Genomic DNA, 23,695 nt, shown 5'->3' on the forward strand with positions numbered 1-23,695 from the left:
CTGATATAAGAGCTATAATTTCGAAATAAATAGGCTACAGGATATAAGAGCTCGTGGTGTAGCTGTCAATCAGATGCGCTCTCGGCCACCGACGTGCTCTCTGCGTTTCCTTTCAGAGTTATCATTGGCTGATAGAAAGATTAAAAATAGCATTTATTTAAGATGTAAATAAGATCAAGACCCATTATGATCTATTCTGTCGTGCAGCGCTCAAAATTGTGGACATCATGAGCCAGTTCTCCCGTAAAATAACATCTGAATCGTTTTTTGAACTGGTTCATTTAAATGATCTATCCGAACGAATCTTTTCGTGGAAATGTATCAGACTATATTAACTATTAGCGAGCAAGAGGCAAATTAATGTGTGCTTCTCAAACTGAAGGCTGCATCCTTAAACTCAGACGAGTTTAGTAATGAGTCGTTTTTATTACGTTTATTTTCATCAATCGACGTTTGATGACTTGCAGCCGAAATATTCAGCCTTCATGGAATGCAGCCTTCCGTTTAAGAGGTAAGTTTTGTTGAGTTGAAAACGGCTCTGAATGAGGAGTCGATTCCCCTTGAGAGGATCGATTCCAAATGTTGGAATCGATTCTCGATTCCCAATGCCTCGGAATCGAGGAATCGATTCTTTTTGGAATCGATTCCCAGCCCTAGAGAGACAGATAAGTAGGCTTTTGGGGCCGTTCACATGTAGCGTCTTTTGCGCGATCAAGTTCGTTATTTCAAATGTAGATGCGCGTCTTGCGCGCGCATAATGGAAGCGACGCGGTCGCGACGCGCACGCGGTGCGACGCGCTCGTTTTTTCCGCTTCATCAGCTTCCTCACGTTTTTCCGTTACATTGAAACCTCAGCAGAAACAGCTCATCATTGTGGTCCAAGGATTTTCTGAACTTTTATGATTTGTCAAGCCTCCATTATTTTGACGCTAATAGAAGCAACAATGCATGAGACGCATATAGGCTTGGAGCTAGAGCGCAGCTGATGGTTGCTATGAAACGGCAGACGCTTCCGGAGAGCAAGCGCCCGAGCGCTTTGTTGACAAGGAAGAAAGCATCGCGCCTAGCGTTTTCCACGCGTTTTTAGGCGCGACATATGAACGGCCCCTCATCCAAACGGAAAAATAATATCACGGAAGGAATTGTTAAGTCTATTCGTGTCTCAGCCGCGTAGCTGAGCTCTAATGTTCAGCCTCGCTCTGTGCGAGCTGCGCAGAGCGGCTGAAATGATAGTGTCTGACAGTTATACTTATAACATATGACAAAAATAATTTTCTAAATTATGTTGCACATTCCTCAAAAGTTCTTGTGATATCACTAGTTGACAACATAGTACTGTTTTCAGAAATCACAGGCTATGATATTGCGCAGGTGCACGTGATGCACCGCTGTCAGAGACGACAGACTCGTGTGTCAGACTCATTTCAGTGCAAAATAATTAGGTCAAAAACGATTTAATATACTGCAAATAGCCTATAAGTTTTTTATGTTTATTTATAATTAATTTAGGCAGACAACAAGGCTACCAAGTACTGAGCACAGTACGTATCTAATTAATGTAATGTACGTTTTTTTTTTCCTCCACAACGTCATTTTTAGTCGATTTTTAGTCGAAAGTTTCTGGACTTCAGTCGACCAAGATTTTCTTTGGTTGATTACAGCCCTAGCATTTTGCAGTGTCGAGTAACTGGCCAAAAATACAGGAAGTGGTGCATTCCATGGACAATAATCCATGACATGCACTATTAGACCTTTTTCTAAATCTGCATGATATATTAAAATATCAAAAAAACAATTGGTGCTACCAACCATTCCACAGAAAAAACAAACAGTGTTCCACCCAATCACCGTCAGGGGGTTGGTGTTGTGGACTTTCGCTCTGCCTCCCTCACATTTCTTGCACCAGTACGAAAATCCTCAACACCAACCCCCTGACGGTGATTGGTTGGAACACTGTTTGTTTTTTCTGTGGAATGGTTGGTAGCACCGATTTTTTTTTTTTTTTTTTTTTTTTTTTTGGCATATCTCGGACCCTAGGCTGACCACAGAGACGCAGTTTTTTTTTTACAGCCAATTTATGGGGCAGGCAGCGAGCCGATCATGAAGAAAGGTCAGCTGAATGTGACACTTTGTTTCAGCCTAGAATCGCTGATACAGCCTTTAACTGAGAGTGGGTAAACGGCCTATTTTTATTTTTGGGTGAACTATCCCTATGCCCAAATATGTTAAAGTTCTGTTTTATTTTTCTTATTTATTTGATACTTAAATCATGTATCCCTTTTTCTTTACAGTGTTTTCCTTTATTAGACTTCTCTTTGCCCATCAAGCACTGGGGTTTGTCCTCCTAAACTGTCTTCCTAAAGTCCCTTTAACAAACAACATGGCTATGTGTAAACATGACCGTTATTGGTATCCCAACCATTTTGGTAGTTACATTTACTTAAATTTTAATTTGTTGATTTGTTGTTTTAGCTGCTTTGTCCTAAATGGGACATGATTTATATAAAAAGTTACATAAACGTAAAAACGGATTGAAGTAACTGATTTTTTTTTATTGACTGTATTTCCAAGATGGTGGACTTAATTTGCAGAAAGCAACACTAAAATATGGTCATATAGGGTAGATGAAGAAAAAATGCTAATGAGATTCTTAATATATAACGCTTCCATTTGGAGACAAGCTCAAGAACTCTGAGTGATGGGGCTGTTTGTCTTTGACCTAATATGTTTAAAAGGTCTTTTGTGTTATCTGTTGTGATTTCTCCTTTTGTAATGCCATTTCAAACTTGAAATTTGCTAAAATAGCAGTCAAGGTCATTTGTGTATATATAACAACTAATTTTATACTCGGCTTTGCAATATAGTAACTACCTTTCAATGTACTACTTCTCTTGGTCTCACAAAGACATGTTGCATATGTATGTATATTTTAACTCATTTGTGCTCTGTCCCAGTTAGGACATGCACTTTTAAGAATTTATTATGTACAGTTTCTTGTTTAGTGCCTCAACCTTGGTGCCTTTTCTTGAGCAATAACAAGGAGTGCCCACGATGTGGCACTATAAATGTCAAGATCACCAAGAGTGCAGTTTATCTGTTTTCATTTTGCTGTCTGTAGACATACTGCCACAAATTTCAGTCATTCTGGTGTAAAATTGTAATTTTTAAATAAAGTACATATTATATATTTGGTTGTTTTGTACTGTATCTTCTATTTAAATTGTGATATTTGAATTTTCTTTTTTATTGTTTAAGTAGCCTACTGATTGGATGACATACACTGCTGGTCAAAAGTTTGGAATACTTAATTTTTTTTTCTTTATTATACACCAGCTACTTGGGGAGTAGATGGGCCCCGTCACCTTGAAGTAAATGTGTTCAAAAGTAAGAATTATAAGTATTTATATGTGTACTGTTCAGAACTGTGCTAGCTAACCATGTGCTGATTAGCATTTTTGAGCTAGGTTCAAAATGATCTAAAATTGACTAAAGACGTCAGTTTTTTTTGGACATTATCCCATAAAATTGTCACTACCATAACAGTCACAACCAAAACATTTGGTGAATTTCGGTAATGACATCTTTGTTTTTGGACATTATCTCATAAGATCGCGGTAGTAACGTCTTTGTTTTTTTTAGGTGTTGTCCTATTAAATTGTAACTACCGTAACAGTCAGGACCGAAACATTTGGTGAAGTTTCGGTAGTGACATCTTTATTTTGGACGTTATCCCATAAAATTGTCACTACCAAAACAGTCATGACTGAAACATTTGGTGATGTTTCAGGTGGTGACGTCTTTGTGTTTTTATGTGTTATGCCACAAAATTGTCACTACTGTAACAGTCACAATCAAAACATTTGGTGACGTTTCGGTAGTGACACTTTGTGTTTCTGGGTGTTATCCCATAAAATCGTGTTTCAGTCACGACTGAAACATTTGATGACGTTTCAATAGTGATGACTTTTTGTTTTTGTGGACATTATCCCATAACCCATTTGGTAACGTTTCGGTTGTGACATCTTTGTTACAGTAGTGACAATTTTATGGCATAACACCCAAAAACACAAAGACGTCACTACCGAAACATTACCAAATGGTTCAGTCGTGACTGTTACAGTAGTGACAATTTTATGGCATAACACCCAAAAGACACAGTCACATTCAAAAAACATTTAGTGACGTTTCGGTAGTGACGTCTTTGTGTTTTTGGGTGTTATTCCATAAAATTGTCACTGCTGTAACAGTCACGACTGAAACATTTGATGACGTTTCAGTAGTGATGACTTTTTGTTTTTGTGGACATTATCCCATAACCCATTTGGTAACGTTTCGGTTGTGACATCTTTGTTACAGTAGTGACAATTTTATGGCATAACACCCAAAAACACAAAGACGTCACTACCGAAACGTTACCAAATGGTTCAGTCGTGACTGTTACAGTAGTGACAATTTTATGGCATAACACCCAAAAGACACAGTCACAATCAAAACATTTAGTGACGTTTCGGTAGTGACGTCTTTGTGTTTTTGGGTGTTATTCCATAAAATTGTCACTGCTGTAACAGTCACGACTGAAACATTTGATGACGTTTCAGTAGTGATGACTTTTTGTTTTTGTGGACATTATCCCATAACCCATTTGGTAACGTTTCGGTTGTGACATCTTTGTTACAGTAGTGACAATTTTATGGCATAACACCCAAAAACACAAAGACGTCACTACCGAAACGTTACCAAATGGTTCAGTCGTGACTGTTACAGTAGTGACAATTTTATGGCATAACACCCAAAAGACACAGTCACAATCAAAACATTTAGTGACGTTTCGGTAGTGACGTCTTTGTGTTTTTGGGTGTTATTCCATAAAATTGTCACTGCTGTAACAGTCACGACTGAAACATTTGATGACATTTCAGTAGTCACGTCTTTGTTTTTTTTTGTGGACATTATCCCATAAAATTGTCACTACTGTAACAGTCAAGCCTGAACCATTAAGTAATGTTTCGGTAGTGACGTCTTTGTGTTTTTTGGGTGTTATGCCATAAAATTGTCACTACTCTAACAGTCACGATCAAAACATTTGGTGACGTTTCGGTAGTGACGTCTTTGTGTTTTGGGGTGTTCGCTACCAAACCATTACTGTCACTACCGAAAATGTGCTGTTTTGTCAAAAATACAGTCTGAATTATCAGTCAAGATGTTATGATAGTGTTTTAATTCAATGTATATTCAAAATAATGAATCTTTAAGTTTGAAATCAGTATGCTCAACCTTGATGGGTTTAAAATAAAAAGCAAATCTCATAACTTGAAATATTGTTAAAATTGTAATTGTTATTGATTTACCTCTTTTTAATAGAATAGAAAAACTATTTTTTACAAGGATGAAGTAAGCAAAATAGGTCATATGTCAATAGCCCTTCTTTTTAAGTGACATATTAGGCATAGCCTACTGTGTTTCGGTAGTGACACATTTAGGGAGATGACAAATATTCCAAAACTTCCAAAAAAATACAATGAAAGCATACATACAAAGTTATTGTAAAAAGACGTCGAATGGCCCTTATACTTAGGTATTTCTAATAAGAGGGTGACATAATACACGGGAATACCCGCAGTTTCATTTGAACAGTCGTAGGTGGCAGTGAACTGCGCAAAGAACTACATCTCCCATATTGTGTTTACTAGTTTGCTTCCATTTATAGCAACTGCCGTGTATCTCATTGCCTGTTAACACGGTCCGACTGCGACAGGAGAAGGTTCAGGTAACATTTTATTTATGGAAGTTGTTTATTCTGAAAATATCTCAAAATGATGTGAGTAAACACTTCAAAGTGTGGTTTCACCCAATGTTTTATACTAACTTTAAACTATTAGAAGTTATTTTAGGATTACAAGCCATATCGTGTTACTTAATCACTTTTTGTCTTTAAACTATGTTTTGATTTATTTACATGCCGAAGTAACAAAATGCAAACAGATTTAGTGCGTTGTCAATCGACGTTATGTACTTTTTGTTTGTCCTATAGCTACGCCCTCACATAGGCTAAATGAAAGTGAAAGAATAACTAAACAAAGGCAAAACTAAACAAACTAGCTTCTGACTAAAATAATCTTTTAGGGCATTGAAAGGTAACTGTGTCCCCCATAAACTCCGAGATGAATGACGGAACGGAGGAAGAGACGGCCCCCGTTATTATGGAGACCTCATCGTACTCGCAGGTAGTTTTCAACGATGTTCCTCCATCATATCCGCCAAACACCGCAATTACGTGCCGCTACACTCTCACCGGTGCTCTGGAGCCCAGCGTGAGGGACTGGATTGGTATCTATAAGGTGTGTGAGAAACAACAGCAGCTTATACACTATATGTTCTGTATTGTATTGCTTTTAAAGAAGTTGAATTAAATCTGTGAAATGGCAGGTTGGTTGGAATTCAACACAGAAGTATTACACCTACGTATGGGTGGAACCTTCCCTGGACCATGTGGGACCTGAACCACTTGTGCAACAAGTGGTTTTCAAAGGTAAGAATCACACTGCACTTTCCATTCACTGGACATTTTGGATTTCTTCTGTATCTATCACATCTTTTCAGTATTGTGGTATAGTGCAAGAGGAACCTGAAACTAGGCCGAGCAAGACTGAGGCTTACAACAAGCTTATTGGGATATAAACATGGTTGTGACATGCAACTATGTAAACAAATATTCAATTCTGGAGGAGACTAAAAGTAAAAAGGGGACTTGATGTGTCCCCCTCAGGTTATCATCAAGTCTGTGTTAGTTGTGACCCTGGTGTAATTAATGTGCACCATTGGCATGTATGTGACGTTGTTCTGCTATTTTAGTAAAGGCTGAATCACTAACTTAAGTGCTCCACATCTACTCATCACGTTACTCAGGGATCCTAAATCAAGGGATCTTGTGATGTGTCAAGTGTCTGAAGAATTTGGTTTGCTGCCCTGCACCACTTTCTTGGCAATTAATTAACGTGGGAGCCACAGGGTGAGGAAAATGTCAGGGTATTTTCTTCATATTAAAACATTTAAATATTGTTCTTTGTCTTGAGTGAGAGCAGACTTTAAACTTTGGCCCATACTAAACCTGATAAACAACAAATAATATTACAATTCTGTACTTTTTCATCTAAATAAATTTAAATAAAATTACACTAAAAATATGTATTTATACATTTAAAATGTATATAAAATTTACCATATACTTAAATTTGTACATCCTAAATTGTCCGCTTATATTTTAATCATATGTACTTGAATTGATTTTAGTGTATATACACTACCGTTCAAAAGTTTGGGGTCGGTACATTTTTATTGTTTCTTTTCTTTTCTTTTTTTTTTAAAGAAATTAATACTTTTATTCACCAAGGATGTATTTAGTTAATAATTAAAAGCTTATTCAAAGTTAATAATAAATAATTTACATTGTTATAAAATATTTATATTTTGAATAAACACTGTACTTTTTAAACTTGTTATTCATGAAAGAATCCTGAAAAAATCACAGCTTCCAAAAAATATCTGGCAGCACAACTGTTGATATTATCCAACATTGATCATTCTAATAATAAATCAGCATATTAGAATGATTTCTGAAGGATCATGTGACACTTAAAACTGGAGTAACAGCTGATAAAAATTCAGCTTTTCATCACAGGAATAAATTCTATTTTAAAGTATGTTAAAAAAACATTATTTTATATTGTAAAAACATTTTGCAATATTACTGTTTTTTTTCTGTATTTTTAATCAAATAAATGCAGCCTTGATGAGCATAAGAGACTTCTTTAAAAACTATTACAAGTCTAACTGACCCCAAACTTTTGAACGGTAGTGTATATATATATATATATATATATATATATATATATATATATATATGGGTGGAACCAGAGGTGTACACACACGCACACTATATTGCCAAAAGTATTGGGACACCCCATTCTAATGAACAGGTTTGACTAATGTCGAAATTTCCACAGGTACAAATCCTAATGTTTAAGCATATAATGATATTCTAGGGGATTGTGTTCTTTTAATTTGATAACAACATCTTTGACAGGACCCTTTTCTATTCTAACATGACAATGCCTCTGTGTATAAGGCAAGGTTCAAAAAGAAATGATTGATTCAGTCAGTGTGGAAGAATTTGACTGGTCTGCAGAAAGCCCTAATCCAAGCTGAACATCTCTGGTGTGACTTAAAATGCAGACTTTGAGCCAAAAAATATGACTTGTAACAATGGGTACAGTCATTTTAGACACTTCCAAAACAGTTGCAACAGAGATGGAAATATAATTCAGAAATACATGAATTGTTTCCATTTTTGTTGCCACAGTTTTGAAAGTGCCTTTTTCTTTTCTAAAGAAGGGGTGTCTCAATACTTTTGTCCATATAGTGTATGTACTGTACAAGTCATTGGTGTTTGGTGATTAGTTTTTGGCTCAAGGTCAGCATTTAAAGTCACACCAGAGGTGACTTTGCTTTCTGCAGACCACTCAAGTTCTTCCACACTGACTAAATCAATCATTTCTTTTTGAACCTTTTAACCATGTAAGTATAGAAAAGGGTCCTGTCAAAACTGTTGCAGTAAAATTAGAAGCCCACAATCCCCTAGAATATTACTATATGCTTAAACATTAAGATTTGTACTCATAGAAATTGCTAATTGCAAACCTGTTCATGAGAAGGTGTCCCAATACTTTTGGCAATATAATGTGTGTGTGTGTGTGTGTGTGTATATATATATATATATATATATATATATATATTATATATATATATATATATATATATATCAGTGATGTGTGACGGTGTTCTGAAATGGGGAGGCAATTATTATTATTTTTTTAAATAAAATGTAAACTCATGTCCTATTCACATTATTTACACTATCAGAAAAATCAATCAAAAAATCTATAATATTTACATTTACCATCAAATGAATATTCTACAGTGCATGCAGAATTATTATGCAAGTAGATTTTACCAATTCCAAACTACATTAGTCTTAATAACTACTATTGATTTTGTATTTAATCTTTTATAAGTGATATATGATTGTCCATGAAGGCTGGAAGTAAAAAACTTATTATATTCAGGTGTACATAATTATTAGGCATGTTTTCTTTGTCTAGATCAAAAAAGCCAAAAAAGATTTAAATTTATTAAATGCCCATGAGAATTCAATAATAGAATTTGCAAAGTTAAGACATGACCTAAAACGACTTGTTTAAACACGCCCCCACTTGTCCACGTCACGGGGTAAGTAGATTAGCATAACACTGCCCATATGTATATGGAAAAAAAGAAGGCGTAACTTTTACTGGCTGTAGTATTGTTGCAGCTGCCATGTTGGGGAGAGGCAGTGTGTTTCATTGCGAAAGCGAAAGTACTTTGGCTGTTTGGCCTTCAAAATGAGGACACAACTAGAAATCAGTGGTTATGTAATACAGTGCAATGCAAATATTCGAGTGGGTGATGCCCATTACACAGAGCACTGTTTCCTGAACCTGGGAGAGCAGCTTACAATGCCAGCTGTACACAAAGGGTTAAGGCTATAAAGTGGGGCAATTCCGATGTTGCAAGGACAGTCTATGCTTCTGACTGATGGCCTGTAAGTACGTTTTCATATTTAAAGAATTTGCTACTGATTTTTCAAACGTGAGTTTTGAGCAGTGTAGAGCAGTGCTTGTTGTTTCTCGTTCTACAATCGCAAGTGCTAAGACATGGTATTATGTTTACACGACACATAGCGTAAAAGACAGTATGAGTCATTATAATCAGTAGTTAAGTTCCCACTGGATGCAACAAATGCCTCATTTATAATAGGTTTTATTGTTTCTGTCTCGTTGCACTGAAAAACGGCGTCACATGCTTGAGGTATTCGGCCAGTCACAAGGCACCGGATAGCTGTCCAATCTAGGGATGTTAACCGATGACCGTTTGACCGGTGGTTGACCGTATCAATGTTAACCGGTCAAAGTTGTCGGTAGTCGGTTAAAAAAAAAAGTGCCGGTGCGTCTTTTACGCATTCTGAAGGTGCCTGTTTTATCCATGGGTTTTATCATGTTGCAGTCTATTAGGCAACATTCCGCATAAGATGGGCTTAGATTTGGAAATACATTACATCTACATTTCAGTGGTAACCGATAAGGTGATGATGATCATCATCTTTCTTTAATATGGTTAGCACTACCTCAACTAAAGCGGCGTCTCTTCGGAGCTGTCATTTTCTTAAATGAGCCGTGGCAATGTTTCAAATGAGCTTCTAACCTAGACAAACGCCTTTATTTTCAAAGCGATCACCTTGTACCCAAACCATTTGAAACTAAGGAGCCATTTGTCCTACGATTACATACAACAAGCTCTTCGGCGCCGCGTTTGCGGGACTCATGTTTCGCGCTGTAGGGGATTTTTAAAAAGTGACGCGAGTGGCAGTGTGTGTGTGTGTGTGTGTGTGTGTGTGTGTGTGCGGGAGGCAGAGCGGCAGAGAGAGGCCGCGATCACACCGAACGCGTTTTTGCAGATGGAGGCGCCTCTTTTGAATGGTTTTCTGTTGGCAGTGAGCGTTCTACGCGCTGCTTATGCGTCCCAGGCGCCTCACGTTTTTGCAGGAGCGCTCTGAGCGCGTGAAGTTGAAAAAAAAATCAACTCTGAGCGGAAAAACGCCCAACGTCATTCGCGTTCTTTTCCATTGTCCAATCGAATGAATGGAGAGGCGGGCCTTCTGTTGTGGTGACGGAATTTTACGGTTGCTTAAAAAGTCCGGAGACTGCAAGAAATAGAGGAGAAACCTTTTGTGTCTATCGTGGGTAACCCGGAGCTGTATTATTTAGGGTTTCTGCTAATATGACAGTTTACTTAACAGCATAAAACTAAGATTTTAGAGCGCTCGCGCTATAATCCTTTGATTTGACTGACAGGACAGCTGTTTTGGTCGTTGCTTAGCAACATAAAAAAAACGCAGCACGCTCTTTTATTAAAAGTCACCAAAAAAGGGCAGTGCTGTGCGCCTCGCGTTTTTAGAACTAAAAGACGCGTTCGGTGTGATCGCGGTCAGATGCGACAGAGTTGCGAAATTGCAGGCGCGGCTGGAAATGGCTGTTATTTCAAATAGCGTACCATATTTTAAACTAATCGGTTAACCGGTTTCAACCGGCTAATGAGGCTCGGTGGTCGGTCAAGAAATTTTTTAGTTTTCGCCATCCCTAGTCCAATCCGAGAACACCTCAGTTTCCATCAACTATGAGTTTTGTAAATATCATAGCGTTTCAGAAAGGCGGGTCAGAGAGGAGCAACAATAATGTACAGTATGTGGAAAATAATATTTTTTGAACCTCAAACTTCATTAACACATTGCATTTCAACAAAATACACAAAATAATTCTCTTTTTAGCAACATCATATGACCCCTTTAACTGCAAAAGAATTAAGAATTAGGTGTGAAACCATCAGGAACCATTTAGTCTCCAGCACCACCAACCTACCTGGAGTCTCTATAAGTGGAATGTGTCAGGTTTTCAGAGAGTTTGCTTGGGTAAGAAATCCTAAAAAAATGACCCTCACTTAATATTAATAACACGCGGAGGTGTTGTGAAATGCATGAAGACTTTTGAAGGACCAGCATCACATCCTCTTGTACCACTATTTGAAGAATTTATCTTCCAGAATCTGACAGTAAGTTTTGGGATTTCATTTTTAGTCCATCTCTGCAAGACAGACTTTTTAAGGATAAGAGAATTCCAAAACTTACTGTCAGATCCTGGAAGATAAATTCTTCAAACAGTGGTACAAGAGGATGTGCTGGTCCTTCAAACATCACTCTCAAATTATCTGTCTATAAAGCTTATAAAATGTATTTCACAACACTACAGCAGGTCCTTTTTTTTAAGTGAGGGTCATTTTTTTTAGGATTTTTACCAAAGCAAACTCTCTGAGAACCTGACACATTGCACTTCTGGAGACTCCAAGTAGGTTGCAGTTGTGGAACAATGGTGGCGCTGGAGACTAAATAGTTCCTGATGGTTTCACACCTAATTCTTCACCTTAATTCTTAATTCTTTTGCAGTAAACATGTGTTTTTTCTTCTCCACCTTGCTGACCCAATGAGCATTTTGCCTCCCAATGGTCATGCCTTAACTTTGCAAATTCTATTTTTGCATTAGTAATTCTATAAAGTCAGAATTGTGAGATAAAAAGTCGCAATTAGCTTTTTTATTTATTCAGAGGCGAAAACTGGCTTCCATAAAACTCTAATGATACTCTAACTCTATGATTTATTTTCTCAGAGAGCTACCTGCCCAAGGATGATGGGGAGTTTTACCAGTTCTGCTATGTGGACAGCTTCGGTCATGTCAAAGGAGCCAGCACCCCATTCTGCTTTCAAAACCCAGCAGAAACAAGCCTTGGCCCCAGTTTGGAGAAGGATCTGTTAGTCATAACAACACAGGTACATCTCCAGGTTAAAGTTTCTAGCATTTGTTTTCTTTCTGCTAGCCTAAATGTTTAATACTTATACTAACCAGCCAAAAAATTATTTATTAAATATCCTTGTGAGTAGGAGCAGGCAGAAATGATGGAGAAAGAAAAAGAAGACTTTGTGAAAGAGATTGAGTCTTTAAAAGAAAGAAATGTGATCCTAAAATCTGAGTTGGATGAAAGACTGCATGAGATCCGCCGTCTCAGGGTAAGTCAGACTCTCTTTCTTTTATAACACATATGTAAAATATATGCAGTTATTATTTACGTTTTTGTGGTTTTTAGAAGAAAGGTCAGCTGATTGTCTGATCTGTTATCTAATGTCTGATGTTATTTTAAAGGCCTGTCTCTGCGCTGTACCCATTGTGTAGTGGGAATGTTGTACTACTTGTTCTACTCTGTCTTATTTTTAGTTTTATTATTTAGTATTTATAATAGTAGTTTTTAAATTAGGTTTTAGTTTTATAGTTTACATTTTTAGTTTTAGTCTTACAGTCTTCTTTTTTAATTTCTATAGCTTTAATTTATTTTTATTTCAGTTTTAGTTTGAGTAATTTTAAAACTACAACATTGCTTATTCTTCATTTAATCTTAATTTCAATTACAGAGAACTAATTTTAATAGTTTTAGTTTTAGTTAACAATAATAACACATTTACTGCATTGTTCCTTTACTGATAATCATTACGAAACTTGTGAATAAAGTGATCGTAAATGCATCTTTATACTAAACTGCAGAGCACCATAGAGGATTTGAAGCCAAAGGATCAACCAGAATCACCACTGCCAGATGCACAAAGTTTTACTTCCACCGAAATGGTAAAGAAAATGCTATCCTTCTGTGTAGAAACACTTACAAAGCTGAATATTTTAGCTACAGTATGTCTATAATTTAATCTGTATAACTGAGAATTGTACAAGATATGTTTGACTTTAATCAAACAAAATTATTCACAGCCATTGCAGACAAGTCTGCAAGAAAAATACGAGAGAGCTGTTCAAAAGATCAACTTGCTTAAGAAAGAAAGGACCGAGTTACAGCAAGAGATTGGACACAAGGATAAGGAAGTCCTCAGGTGAGTGTCCTCATGTGTTTTATGTGCAAAAGGTTTATGGAAATTTTCATTTTTATTTTTATTTTTTGTCCAGGCTAAGTACCTTGCTGAAAGAAGCAGAGCAAAATTACAACAAAGTACAGGACCAGGTCAAGCTGCTACAGGTACATGTTGCATGAAGATATTTAATAAATTTCCTACTGTAAATATTACAAATTTAATTTTTGACTAGTAATATGCATTGCTAATTCATTTGGACAACTTTTAAAAGTGATTTTCTCAATATTTAGATTTTTTTTTGTACCATCAGATTCTAGATTTATAAATAGTATCAAATAGTACTAATATCTCGGGGGAAAAAAATTGTCCTATCTTAACAAACATACGTCAATGGAAAGCTTATTTATTCAGTTTAAATAAAATAACTCCCTATGACTGGTTTTATGGTCTAGAGTCACATGTGTTCTTACTGTTAATGATAATTAAGAAAGACACTATATAATTCCTGACAATACAAATACCAAGACAAAACTAATTTATTTCAATTTTAGGTTGATGTGCAAAGCAGCAGGAAAGACTATGAGAAACTGCACGCCGAAATCCAGGAGCTCAGGCTGAAAAAGGCTCTGGAGGACCGGAGAGCTGAAAACAAAGCATTACAAACATCCTTGTCAGAGCAAGAAGCCCAATGGAAAGAAGAAAACAAAGTGAGGCTTGTCACTGTGGCCTATCTGTTTGGACTTTTGACACATTATTGACTTCAATATAAATCAGTAGTCACTGTATTGTCATGAAGTAATCTCTTTGTGACTCAGGTACAGATTCATGCCCTGCTCGCTCAGCTGACAGAGGCCAGAGGGCTGCTTCGCAGTGAGGTGCAGAGTTGCAAAGATGCCTGCAAACGTGCAGACACAGCTGAGCAGGAATTAAAGGAAGTGAAAAAGAAGCTGGAGGGGATGACCTTGAAACAGGCTGAGGATGAGAATACCAATCAAATCCAGGTATTTTTCAATATACTGTCAGGTTTTTTTAAAGGGATAGTTCACCCAAAAATACAGATTCTGTCATTAATTACTCACCTTCATGTCATTCCAAACCCATAAGACCGTTCTGATTCTGCATAGACAGCAACGCAACACATTAAAAGCCTAGAAAGGTAGTAAGGACTTGGGCTGCTCTCAACTAAAGATTTTTCTGGTCGACTAGTAGTCGCTCATTTTAAGCATTAATCGACTATAAGTTAAATGTTAATTAATAAACCATATAAATCATAATAATGAGCTTTTAATTGCCTGCATAGCCTTATAAGCACGCAAGCGCACAAAAAAAGCTTGCCACAGCGCACCGGCCGATATAATAATTATGAATGTGTCAGAGAAAAACAGCAAGAAGACTGCATTAACGTTTTAATAATTTATTGATAAACTAGTGCTTTCTTTGTTTTCATTTTAAAAAAATGCGACACCGACTCGTTATCTCCACAGTAGTGGATGCGTCTTTATGCGTGTTTCATACAGATTATATAATCTGAGAATATTTGTTTTCTGTTTGAATCGGTTCATTTAAAAGTAGACATTTCACAGAGTTTCGAAGTTTCGCGCTCAAGTTCAGAGAGACCAAGACGGTAGAAAGAGCATCCTGTTTGCTTTAATTATTTTACAAAAGCACAACATTTCGTTGTTAATCTGAATGCACACAAATAAACGTAGAGTCTTTACAGATTTGAAAGATGTATTACTTTTATCTGTATGACCAGAAATAAGGGAGTATTTTAAGAGCAAGTGACCACACCAGCGCCTCCATCTGTCATGCAGTGAGCGTGCTACTGTTCAGCTTTCACACTAAAGTTGCTACATACATTTTTCAGATGAAAAGCCATATTTGAATATATGAGAATACTTTGTGCACAAAGAAAACAAAAATAAGGACTTTATTCAACAATTTCTTCTCTTCCATGTCATGAGAGTACCATGAGAGTACCACATGGTGCTGCTGACGCAGGAGCTGGCATTCTGATGTAAAAACCTGAATCCGCTGCACCTTGTTTACATCAGTGGCGATTTCTTTAAGACTGCAAGGGAAGCTCAGCTTCCCCTATAATGTCACAAAATTAATGGTCAAATTACGTACTATTGTATTAACATTTTATTGACTAAAAATGCGTTAGAAAACGTTCATCTCAAAGACGAGTTCGTTCAGAATCAGTTAGATATAGCAGGTCGGCTGACTTGATTTTCTTCTCATACATTCCCGTAGCGTCACAGTGCATTTCCCCATTGAAGCCCAGCGTCCATTGACTTCAATGGGGCTGCTTTGAACCTTTTTTTTCAGTGCTTTGAAACTAGACGGTCATTGGATAAACGCTGCGATTATGTCCCGCCCACGGACGCTCAGCGTCTCTGGGGGTGAATGAGGAGTGGGCTGGCCTGGACTCTGAGCTTCTGCGTGATGATTGGAAGGTCTGTCGAAAGATTGCATCTCCTTTTGACTGACAGCGATTTTGTACTATAAGGAATCGCTGAAGCTATTCGCGCTCAGTCCCATCGTGACGTGGATTTCTCAAGTTCAGTCGAAATAAAAACCGCTGCAACCTATTTCTTTATATTTGCTTGGTGAAATTGCTTGATTTTCATCATACATTTCACACAATTATACACCACATTCCTTGTTTCACTTTTACAGAGTTTAATTTTTTTTTTTAGATCGTTCATTCATTCATTCATATAGTAGGCTAGGCTAGCGTCGTGGGTGAAACTGCACACGAAAAGACGCCTAGTTGGTACGACAGGGTCACAGACCATTTTCTTGAAAAGGAACGTAGGGCAGAATTTACTTTTAAATAAATAGACAATTTTATGATGTAGGCCGAAAATGAGCTTCCCCTATTTGACAGACCAGTAGCCGCCACTGGTTTACATAAAACAGTCCTTGTAAACAGGTCTGATGATTTCATCAGAGGTTGACTTGCAATTGTTTTGCCTATAGCCTTCCTCTTTTGAACCAGAATATACAGACAGTGAACTAAAAAAGATGGACGTTCTACAGAACACCGGCTCCTGCTTCAGCAGCACCACACAGGTGTTGTGGTACTCTTGTGAACATGCATTGAAGACTGACACGAAAGTAAAGAAATTATTGAATAAAGTCATTATTTTGGTTTTCTTCGCACACATAAAGTACTCTCATAGCTTCAAAACATTATAGTTGAACAAGTGATGTTACATGGACTATTTTAACTATGTTCTTACTACCTTTCTGGGCCTTGAATGTGGTAGTTGCGTTGCTGGGTCAGAAAGCTCTCAGATTTCATCAAAAATATCTTAATTTGTGTTCTGAAGATGAATAAAGGTCTTACGGGTTTGGAACGACATGAGGGTGATTAATTAATGACAGAATTTTCATTTTTGTGTGAATTATCCCGTTAATCTTTTACATTCCATTTTCAGTCTGATTTTGTAAGTACAGTACTTTTGGGAATAATCAGTTTTTGGATCTTGCTTGCACACAATTTTGTTATTACAGGCACAACTTCAGCAGGCACAAGACAAAATTTATGAAATGGCAGAGACATCAAGATCAGATAGAGAGAACCTTGAGAAAAAGAATGAGGTAAAATCTGTTTTGTTATGACACATTAAAGGAACACTCCACTTTTTTTGGAAATAGGCTCATTCTCCAACTCCCCCCGAGTTAATAAGTTGAGTTTTACCGGTTTGAAATCCATTCAGCCGTTCTCCTGTTCTGGCGATATCACTTTTAGCATAGCTTAGCATAGATCATTGAATCCTATGAGACCAATAGCATCGCGTTCAAAAATGACCAACGAGTTTCGATATTTGTCCTATTTAAAACTTGACTCTTCTGTAGTTATATCGTGTACTAAGACCGGTGGAAATGCAAATCTTCAATTTTCTAGGCTGATAAGATTAGGAACTACACTCTCATTCCGGCATAATTGTCAAGGAAGGCTTACTGCCGTAATAAGGCTGAAGCAGGAGCAGTAATACCACGCAGCACATGTGCAAAATGCTAAACTAGCTGGGAACTCATTTCTGATAATACTCTGCCTGCTTCGGCCATATTACGGCAGCAAACTTCCTTGACTATTACGCCGGAATGTAATCGAACCTAATCTTATCAGCCTAGAAACTCGCAGCTTTGCATTTCCACCGGTCTTAGTACATGATATAACTACAGAATAGTCAAGTTTTAAATACAACAAATATGGAAACTCGTTGGTCATTTTTGAACGCGATGCTATTGGTCTAATAGGATTCAATGATCTATGCTAAGCTATGCTAAAAGTGATATCGCCAGAACAGGAGAACGGCTGAATGGATTTCAAAACGGTAAAAATCAACTTATTAACTCGGGGGGAGTTGGAGAATGAGCCTATTTCCAAAAAAAGTGGAGTGTTCCTTTAAACATCACTGTTAGTTACACTACCATTCAAAGGTTTGGGGTTGATAAGATTTATTAATGTTTTTGTAATTAGTCTTATTATGCTCACCAAGGCTGATCAGAAATACACTTAAAACAATAGTGTGAAATATTATTACAATTTAAGATGATTTCTTTTTGAATATATTTTAAAATTTAATTTATTTCTGTGATCAAGCAAAATTTTCAGCATCATTTCTCCAGTCTTCAATGTCACTTAATATTTACTGTCTTATAAAACTAATGTGAGTTTGCTGAAAAAAGAATTAATTAATTAATAAAAATAAATAAATAAATACTGAACCCAATCTTTTGAACTGTAGTGTATTTTAAAGATGACCCATTTTACAAGATGTAAAATAAGTGTCTGATGTTCCCAGAGTGTGTATGTAAAGTTTTAGCTCAAAACAGCAACATATATTTTTTTTATAGCTTGTTTTAGGGTATAAGCCAAAATGCGCCATTTTTGTGTTCGCCCCTTTAAATGCAAATAAGCTGGTGCTCCCTTTTCAGAAGAGGGCGGAGCTTCAAGAGCCAGCAAAAACAAAACAGGGCAATCTCACGAACTGAAAATGTCAGAAACTCGATAGCGGCGTTCAGCCTTATATGTCCGAACCAGAATGGGTTTAAAAGTCTGTCATCTGATTGTACTGTGCATAATAAATGTGCGTTTATGAATTACACAGGCGGGGAGCATGGCGCAATAAAACACAACATGCTATCACAAACAGTACTTCCAGAAAGGGAATTTGGAAAACAAATGCAATACCTTATCTGGAGCTGACATTCGTGGACAAATTGTTGGTGTTGATCTCTAAACATATAGGGGACTTAACCAATTTTTGTCCAGACATTTCCTTCGAAAAATAAAATTAACCACAGTGTCCTCAGCAGCTCAGATGGAGGAAGTCTATGGAGACTCCTATGTTCTTTGGTGCATCCCAAAACATAACACTTGTAATGCCTTTTAGGCGCCAATATTGTATATCTCCAGCAGCCACAGAAAGAAAACAGTAATGGCGGACTGCTGCTTCTCACTCAGGGCTGTGTTTATGCTAATAAGGCAGAGATCATCACAAATGGGCGGGACTTTTTCCCTACAATGACGTCATCGTAGGGAGAAATCTGGAGTGGCATGTTCAGAGAGATTATGATTTATTGGGATTATAAAAAAAAAATGAGTGGATGGATTTTTACCATTATAGGCTGGTTGTTTTCACACACTGCGGCCACATAATTGTGTTTAAATTAAATTTAAACCTTATAAAAGTGATTTTTGCAATAATGGGTCCCCTTTAAAGAAAATGATTACCAAAGATGTCAAATTCAGGATGCTGAGCAACACTGTTATCATTATTACTTCATGTAACTAATTTTTCTTTTTATCTTTAGGAACTGAAGGCAGAAGTAAATAAGCTTCGTAGGGCAGTGTTTGACTACCAGGTCGCATCTGTTGCCGCAATGTCTGATCAACTATCCAACCCTCAAAGCCCAGCGGCCTCCCAGGAGCAAATATACATACCTGACCCTCATTTTTATGAGAGCATCGATGACTTGACAGGTTGGTAAAATAACAGTCATCGAAAAAGGAAGTTGTGACATTTACTTAAACGCAAGTATTTACTCAAATTAGTCTATTGAGCTCATAACATTATTTCATTTCTACATTATAGCAAACCCTGCAGGAACAGATCTACAGGTAAGGACTTTTTTATGAATACAAAATTAAATTTTTTTTTTTTTAAAGGTCAGAATGACTCAATTGTATGCATTTTCTTATATGCAGACCAGGATGTGCCAGTACTGTCAGGAAGGCTTTCCTGGCATCAGCGAGGATGAACTTGAAGAACATGAGCAGTCTCACAAAGTGTGTCCACTCTGCACTCTGATCTGTGACAATATGGGACAGCAAGAGTTTGAAGATCACGTCTACAGTCATGAGATTTAATCATAATTTGTTTCCTGTATCTGATTTACTGTCTTTGGGAAAATATAGTGGAGAGTACCATTATCTATCTAAAACAGGGATTTTTATTATTAATATTATTATTATGATGTAATAACTATAATACTGTATCACTGGAACTAAATATCCAATTAAATAATTGAAAAAAAAATTAATTAATAGTATATAAAATACAAATGTAGGATAAATTTCATTAGCATTGTCTTATTTACCCACACGTTTTTCCAGTGGTTAATCAGGCATTGAAAATAAACATATTACGAGAAAAGTGACTAAATAGATGCTTTTATTCTGCATTTTCACTGTTTTTCCTCTCAAACCATTTTGACTCACAACATTGTGACATTCTTTGACCTTTGCCTTTATCCGTTTCACCATGACAGTGTATTTACAAAATAATGTCTTATTCTCAAGGTGTCATTTGGTTGGCCTCCTCAGGCGTGACGTCTCGAGATAACAGCTCAGAGAACAGTGCAGGCAGCCAATACTGTGGCTCCCCCGCAGCTTGGGAGTCCAGCCATGCTAAGCCTTCTTTCAGCAGGTGATCCTGAAATACAGCGCAAAAAGGTATTACTATATGATAAAGAAAGCATTCAGAGTTGTGTATTGCATTTCTACACACTTACAAGAACGTGACAGGCCCGCTCTTTTTCCCACTTGAGGCTGTCTCTGATTTCGCTCACTGTCACGTAGCCCTTTTTCTGTGAAACATGGCCATTTATCAGATCTGACGTCATTTAAAGTATAAAGGTCTCAGGCTTTGTGTGATATTGATTACCTCTGCTAGCTGAAGGACGACAGTGTGATCCATGTTGAGCTCTGCTGGGACTGACTGGACTAGATAAGAGCCTCCAACGGGAATCATCCCAAAGCCGTTTCCCATAGCCTTGAGCTTCTTGATGGCCCGCACCAAGTCATCCCTAAATGTGATGACATTTATGGGTGGTAAGAGACGTAATGTGTTCAGAATAGCTAGAGAACAGGATATACAAATTGAAGACACTCACTGGCTCACATCTTGTGCAAACTTTCCTCTTCCTTTCAAGACACGGTGGTGAAGTTCATCCAGTGTGATGAGTCCTGCAAATATAGTCATTTATTGGTTAGTATTCATATTTATATATCGTTAGGTAGTCATTTTGAACAGGTTGGCAGTCGTTGTCGCCACTATTCACCAATCGAGATTAGGTAAAGATTTGGCAAAACAGAGTATGGGATTTGTCTTTGAGGTAAAATAAGAGACCAAAACTCGCACAACTTACCACCATTTCTGTGTTTTAGAGCTAAACAGACTTCAATGATCTGTACACCAAGCTCATAGTAAAAATCCCCAACTCCAAGCATCTCAGACCAAAATCCTTTTCCAGCTGTGCACAAACAGCAAAAAAGAATAAAGTTAGGTCCTGAAATTTAAATGAGTTATAATAAATCATATTAAAAGCGATATTATAATCAATTAAGTAATAATTGTAATTTTGTAATTTATATAATAATTTGCATAATTTATACTAATTAATTAGTAATTATAATTTATCCAATTTTCTGAGCACATTGTATACTCCTGATATTAACCATTTTGTCTGAAATTATATTTAATTATAACTTATAATAATGTATAGTTATTGACAATTATAAGAAAACCGCACAATATTGTTTATAATTAATTATAATTTGTAAAAAGTCCTAAAAATTATACTTTTAATAATGTAAACTAATTAATTTTCAATATGAGCACACTGTGTATTCTAATATTAAATCATACAGTGGTATATCTGTATAATCCATTATAATTATATTAAAATAATTGATTTACAATATTTTATATAATAATTATACTTACAATTTATGTAATCATTTGTAATAATTATATCATATGCTCACAGTTAATATGAACAAACTGTACACCCTAATATTAAATAATACAATGGCATATTCGTATAATTCATTATAATTATAATATTAAAATGATAATTCATTATCTATAATTTGGATTTACAACATTTTATATAATAATACTTACAACTTATGAAATCATTTCTAATAACTATACTGTAAGCACACAGTACATATAAACAAATTTTACACAAAATGTAAAATCATAAAATGATAAAACAGCATTTTATCCATCTATTTTTGCTTTCAAAAAAATATTAAAAATAGATATTATAAATAAATAAAAATAATTTGTCAGCATAGCGCTGTCAAATCAATTAATCGTATCCAAAATATGTTGGTGTTTACATAATATGTGTATACTGTGTATATTTATTACTGATATATACTGTGCGTATTTATAATTCTTTAATTAATTATAACAAATAATACTATTATGTTTATATGAACACATTGTAAAATGACACATTATCCATTACCTATTTCTGCTTTAAGAGAAATATTTGTGAAGTCGATTAATTGTGATTAATCGCATCAAAAAAAATGTTTTTTGTGTTTACATATATATATATATATATATATATATATATATACATATATATATATATATATATATATATATATATATATATATATATATATGTGTGTGTGTGTGTGTGTGTGTGTGTGTGTGTGTGTGTGTGTAAATACAAATTATTATTCGGGATGTGATAAAAAAATGACATTAAACTTACATGCCAGTGGATCAACCCCTATGGTGGCACACATCTCTTGGAACTGCACCCTGAACTGAGAGCTCTTACGGATTTCTTGTTTGTGTTTGCTGGCAAACTCTTCCAAATGGGTCTTAAAAGTTTCCAGTTGTTTTGACATCTACAAGAACAACACACACGGTCTGATTATAATGGGATCAATGCTACACATTGCACATCTGTAAGCATTGCTTGCATTTAAAATGCATTGTTCATCAGACTGTACGCACCTGTGCGATCTGATCCTCAGCAAGGACATTGCCTCTCTCTTTATACTTTGCCTGTGACAGTAAACAAATTCGATTGATGAAAATGCAAAAAAGATTTGCCTAGTTACTTAATCTGGCTAAAGTTAAGTCATCATACCTCTGCAAGTTTCTTTTTGGCGATCGCTCCCGCTCCGACTCCTCTTCTGTGCATGATGACTAAATAAAAACGCCTAAATTATTATTACAAAACGAAACTCTATAATTTCCCTGTTCTAACAACTGTAGTAATTGACTTCCTAGTCAGCTGAACAGCTCACATGCTAACATAGTCTCGCGTCGAGACAGAAAGTGACAAAGCAGGCAAACAAAATGAGTTACAATAAAACAAACGAACAGGGTTGTTCCCTTTCAATTACGCTCTTTATCTATAACGTTTCAAACAATCCAGGAAGAAAACATCCACAGAAGTGTATTATTTCTTCTGTACACGACGAGGGTCTCGACAGTATTGTTTTGGTGAATGGGTCCGATAGCGCCACCCATCGGACTGGAGAACAACTGACGAAATTATATGGTTATAAATTATTTACAAAGAATTTAATACAGTGTTAACTCTACTGCCATTAAAGGCTGTCAGACCTTCAAATATAAAATATCCAGGTGCAACTCCACCACCAGCAAAAGCAAAACATGCTGGATGGACATTAAAGTGTAGCTGAGAATCAGTGAAACTGTTTTAAACAATATACTGCAATTTGTTCAAAACCTCATATTAATTTAAAGTCTTAATTTAACATCTGTGCTTTTTACACAGCTGGAATACTTAATTGAAATGAATAAAGCCCAAACATGATTACAAAATAATAATAAAAATACACAT

General features: G+C 36.2%; 3 protein-coding genes across 3 annotated transcripts in view; 2 read left to right on the forward strand and 1 right to left on the reverse strand.

The window, feature by feature from the left end:
• The window catches only part of stx4 (syntaxin 4), a 10,339-nt gene extending 7,152 nt beyond the window's left edge, over nt 1-3,187 (forward strand). Inside the window, exon 11 of the mRNA XM_073828210.1 lies at nt 2,292-3,187. The gene's annotated coding sequence lies outside the window, so the exon portion shown is untranslated. The remainder of the gene's footprint in view (nt 1-2,291) is intronic.
• A 2,456-nt stretch (nt 3,188-5,643) lies between these two features.
• On the forward strand, nt 5,644-20,229 carry calcoco2 (calcium binding and coiled-coil domain 2). The gene is made up of 14 exons (XM_073828230.1): nt 5,644-5,767; nt 6,124-6,338; nt 6,427-6,529; nt 12,312-12,472; nt 12,584-12,709; nt 13,239-13,319; nt 13,458-13,576; nt 13,650-13,719; nt 14,107-14,262; nt 14,371-14,556; nt 17,078-17,164; nt 19,388-19,556; nt 19,669-19,694; nt 19,782-20,229. Exons 2-14 carry the CDS (start codon nt 6,162-6,164, stop codon nt 19,941-19,943), a joined length of 1,623 nt encoding a protein of 540 aa, XP_073684331.1. The 5' UTR covers nt 5,644-5,767; nt 6,124-6,161; the 3' UTR covers nt 19,944-20,229.
• Nucleotide 20,230: 1 nt separating this feature from the next.
• snf8 (SNF8 subunit of ESCRT-II) lies at nt 20,231-23,301 on the reverse strand. Its single transcript, XM_073828231.1, has 8 exons — nt 22,973-23,301; nt 22,837-22,887; nt 22,589-22,727; nt 21,224-21,328; nt 20,969-21,041; nt 20,740-20,881; nt 20,588-20,662; nt 20,231-20,508 (listed from the first exon to the last, which is right to left on the reverse strand). The coding sequence occupies exons 1-8, from the start codon at nt 23,024-23,026 to the stop codon at nt 20,371-20,373; spliced, it is 777 nt and encodes a 258-aa protein (XP_073684332.1). The 5' UTR covers nt 23,027-23,301; the 3' UTR covers nt 20,231-20,370.
• Nucleotides 23,302-23,695: the final 394 nt, after the last annotated feature.

Source organism: Garra rufa, chromosome 22 (assembly GCF_049309525.1).
Source record: "Garra rufa chromosome 22, GarRuf1.0, whole genome shotgun sequence".
Lineage (NCBI taxonomy): Eukaryota > Metazoa > Chordata > Actinopteri > Cypriniformes > Cyprinidae > Garra > Garra rufa.

What these genes read in the sequence shown, in the direction of transcription:
- calcoco2 (XM_073828230.1), top strand. Translation starts at nt 6,162, where the DNA reads ATGAATGACGGAACGGAGGAAGAGACGGCCCCCGTTATTATGGAGACC. An exon ending in GTTTTACTTCCACCGAAATG is followed by an intron (nt 13,320 to 13,457) that starts GTAAAGAAAATG and finishes AATTATTCACAG; the next exon opens with CCATTGCAGACAAGTCTGCA. An exon ending in CTGCAGGAACAGATCTACAG is followed by an intron (nt 19,695 to 19,781) that starts GTAAGGACTTTT and finishes TCTTATATGCAG; the next exon opens with ACCAGGATGTGCCAGTACTG.
- snf8 (XM_073828231.1), bottom strand. Translation starts at nt 23,026, where the DNA reads ATGCACAGAAGAGGAGTCGGAGCGGGAGCGATCGCCAAAAAGAAACTT. An exon ending in TCTAAAACACAGAAATGGTG is followed by an intron (nt 21,042 to 21,223) that starts GTAAGTTGTGCG and finishes CTATATTTGCAG; the next exon opens with GACTCATCACACTGGATGAA. An exon ending in AGCGGGCCTGTCACGTTCTT is followed by an intron (nt 20,509 to 20,587) that starts GTAAGTGTGTAG and finishes GCTGTATTTCAG; the next exon opens with GATCACCTGCTGAAAGAAGG.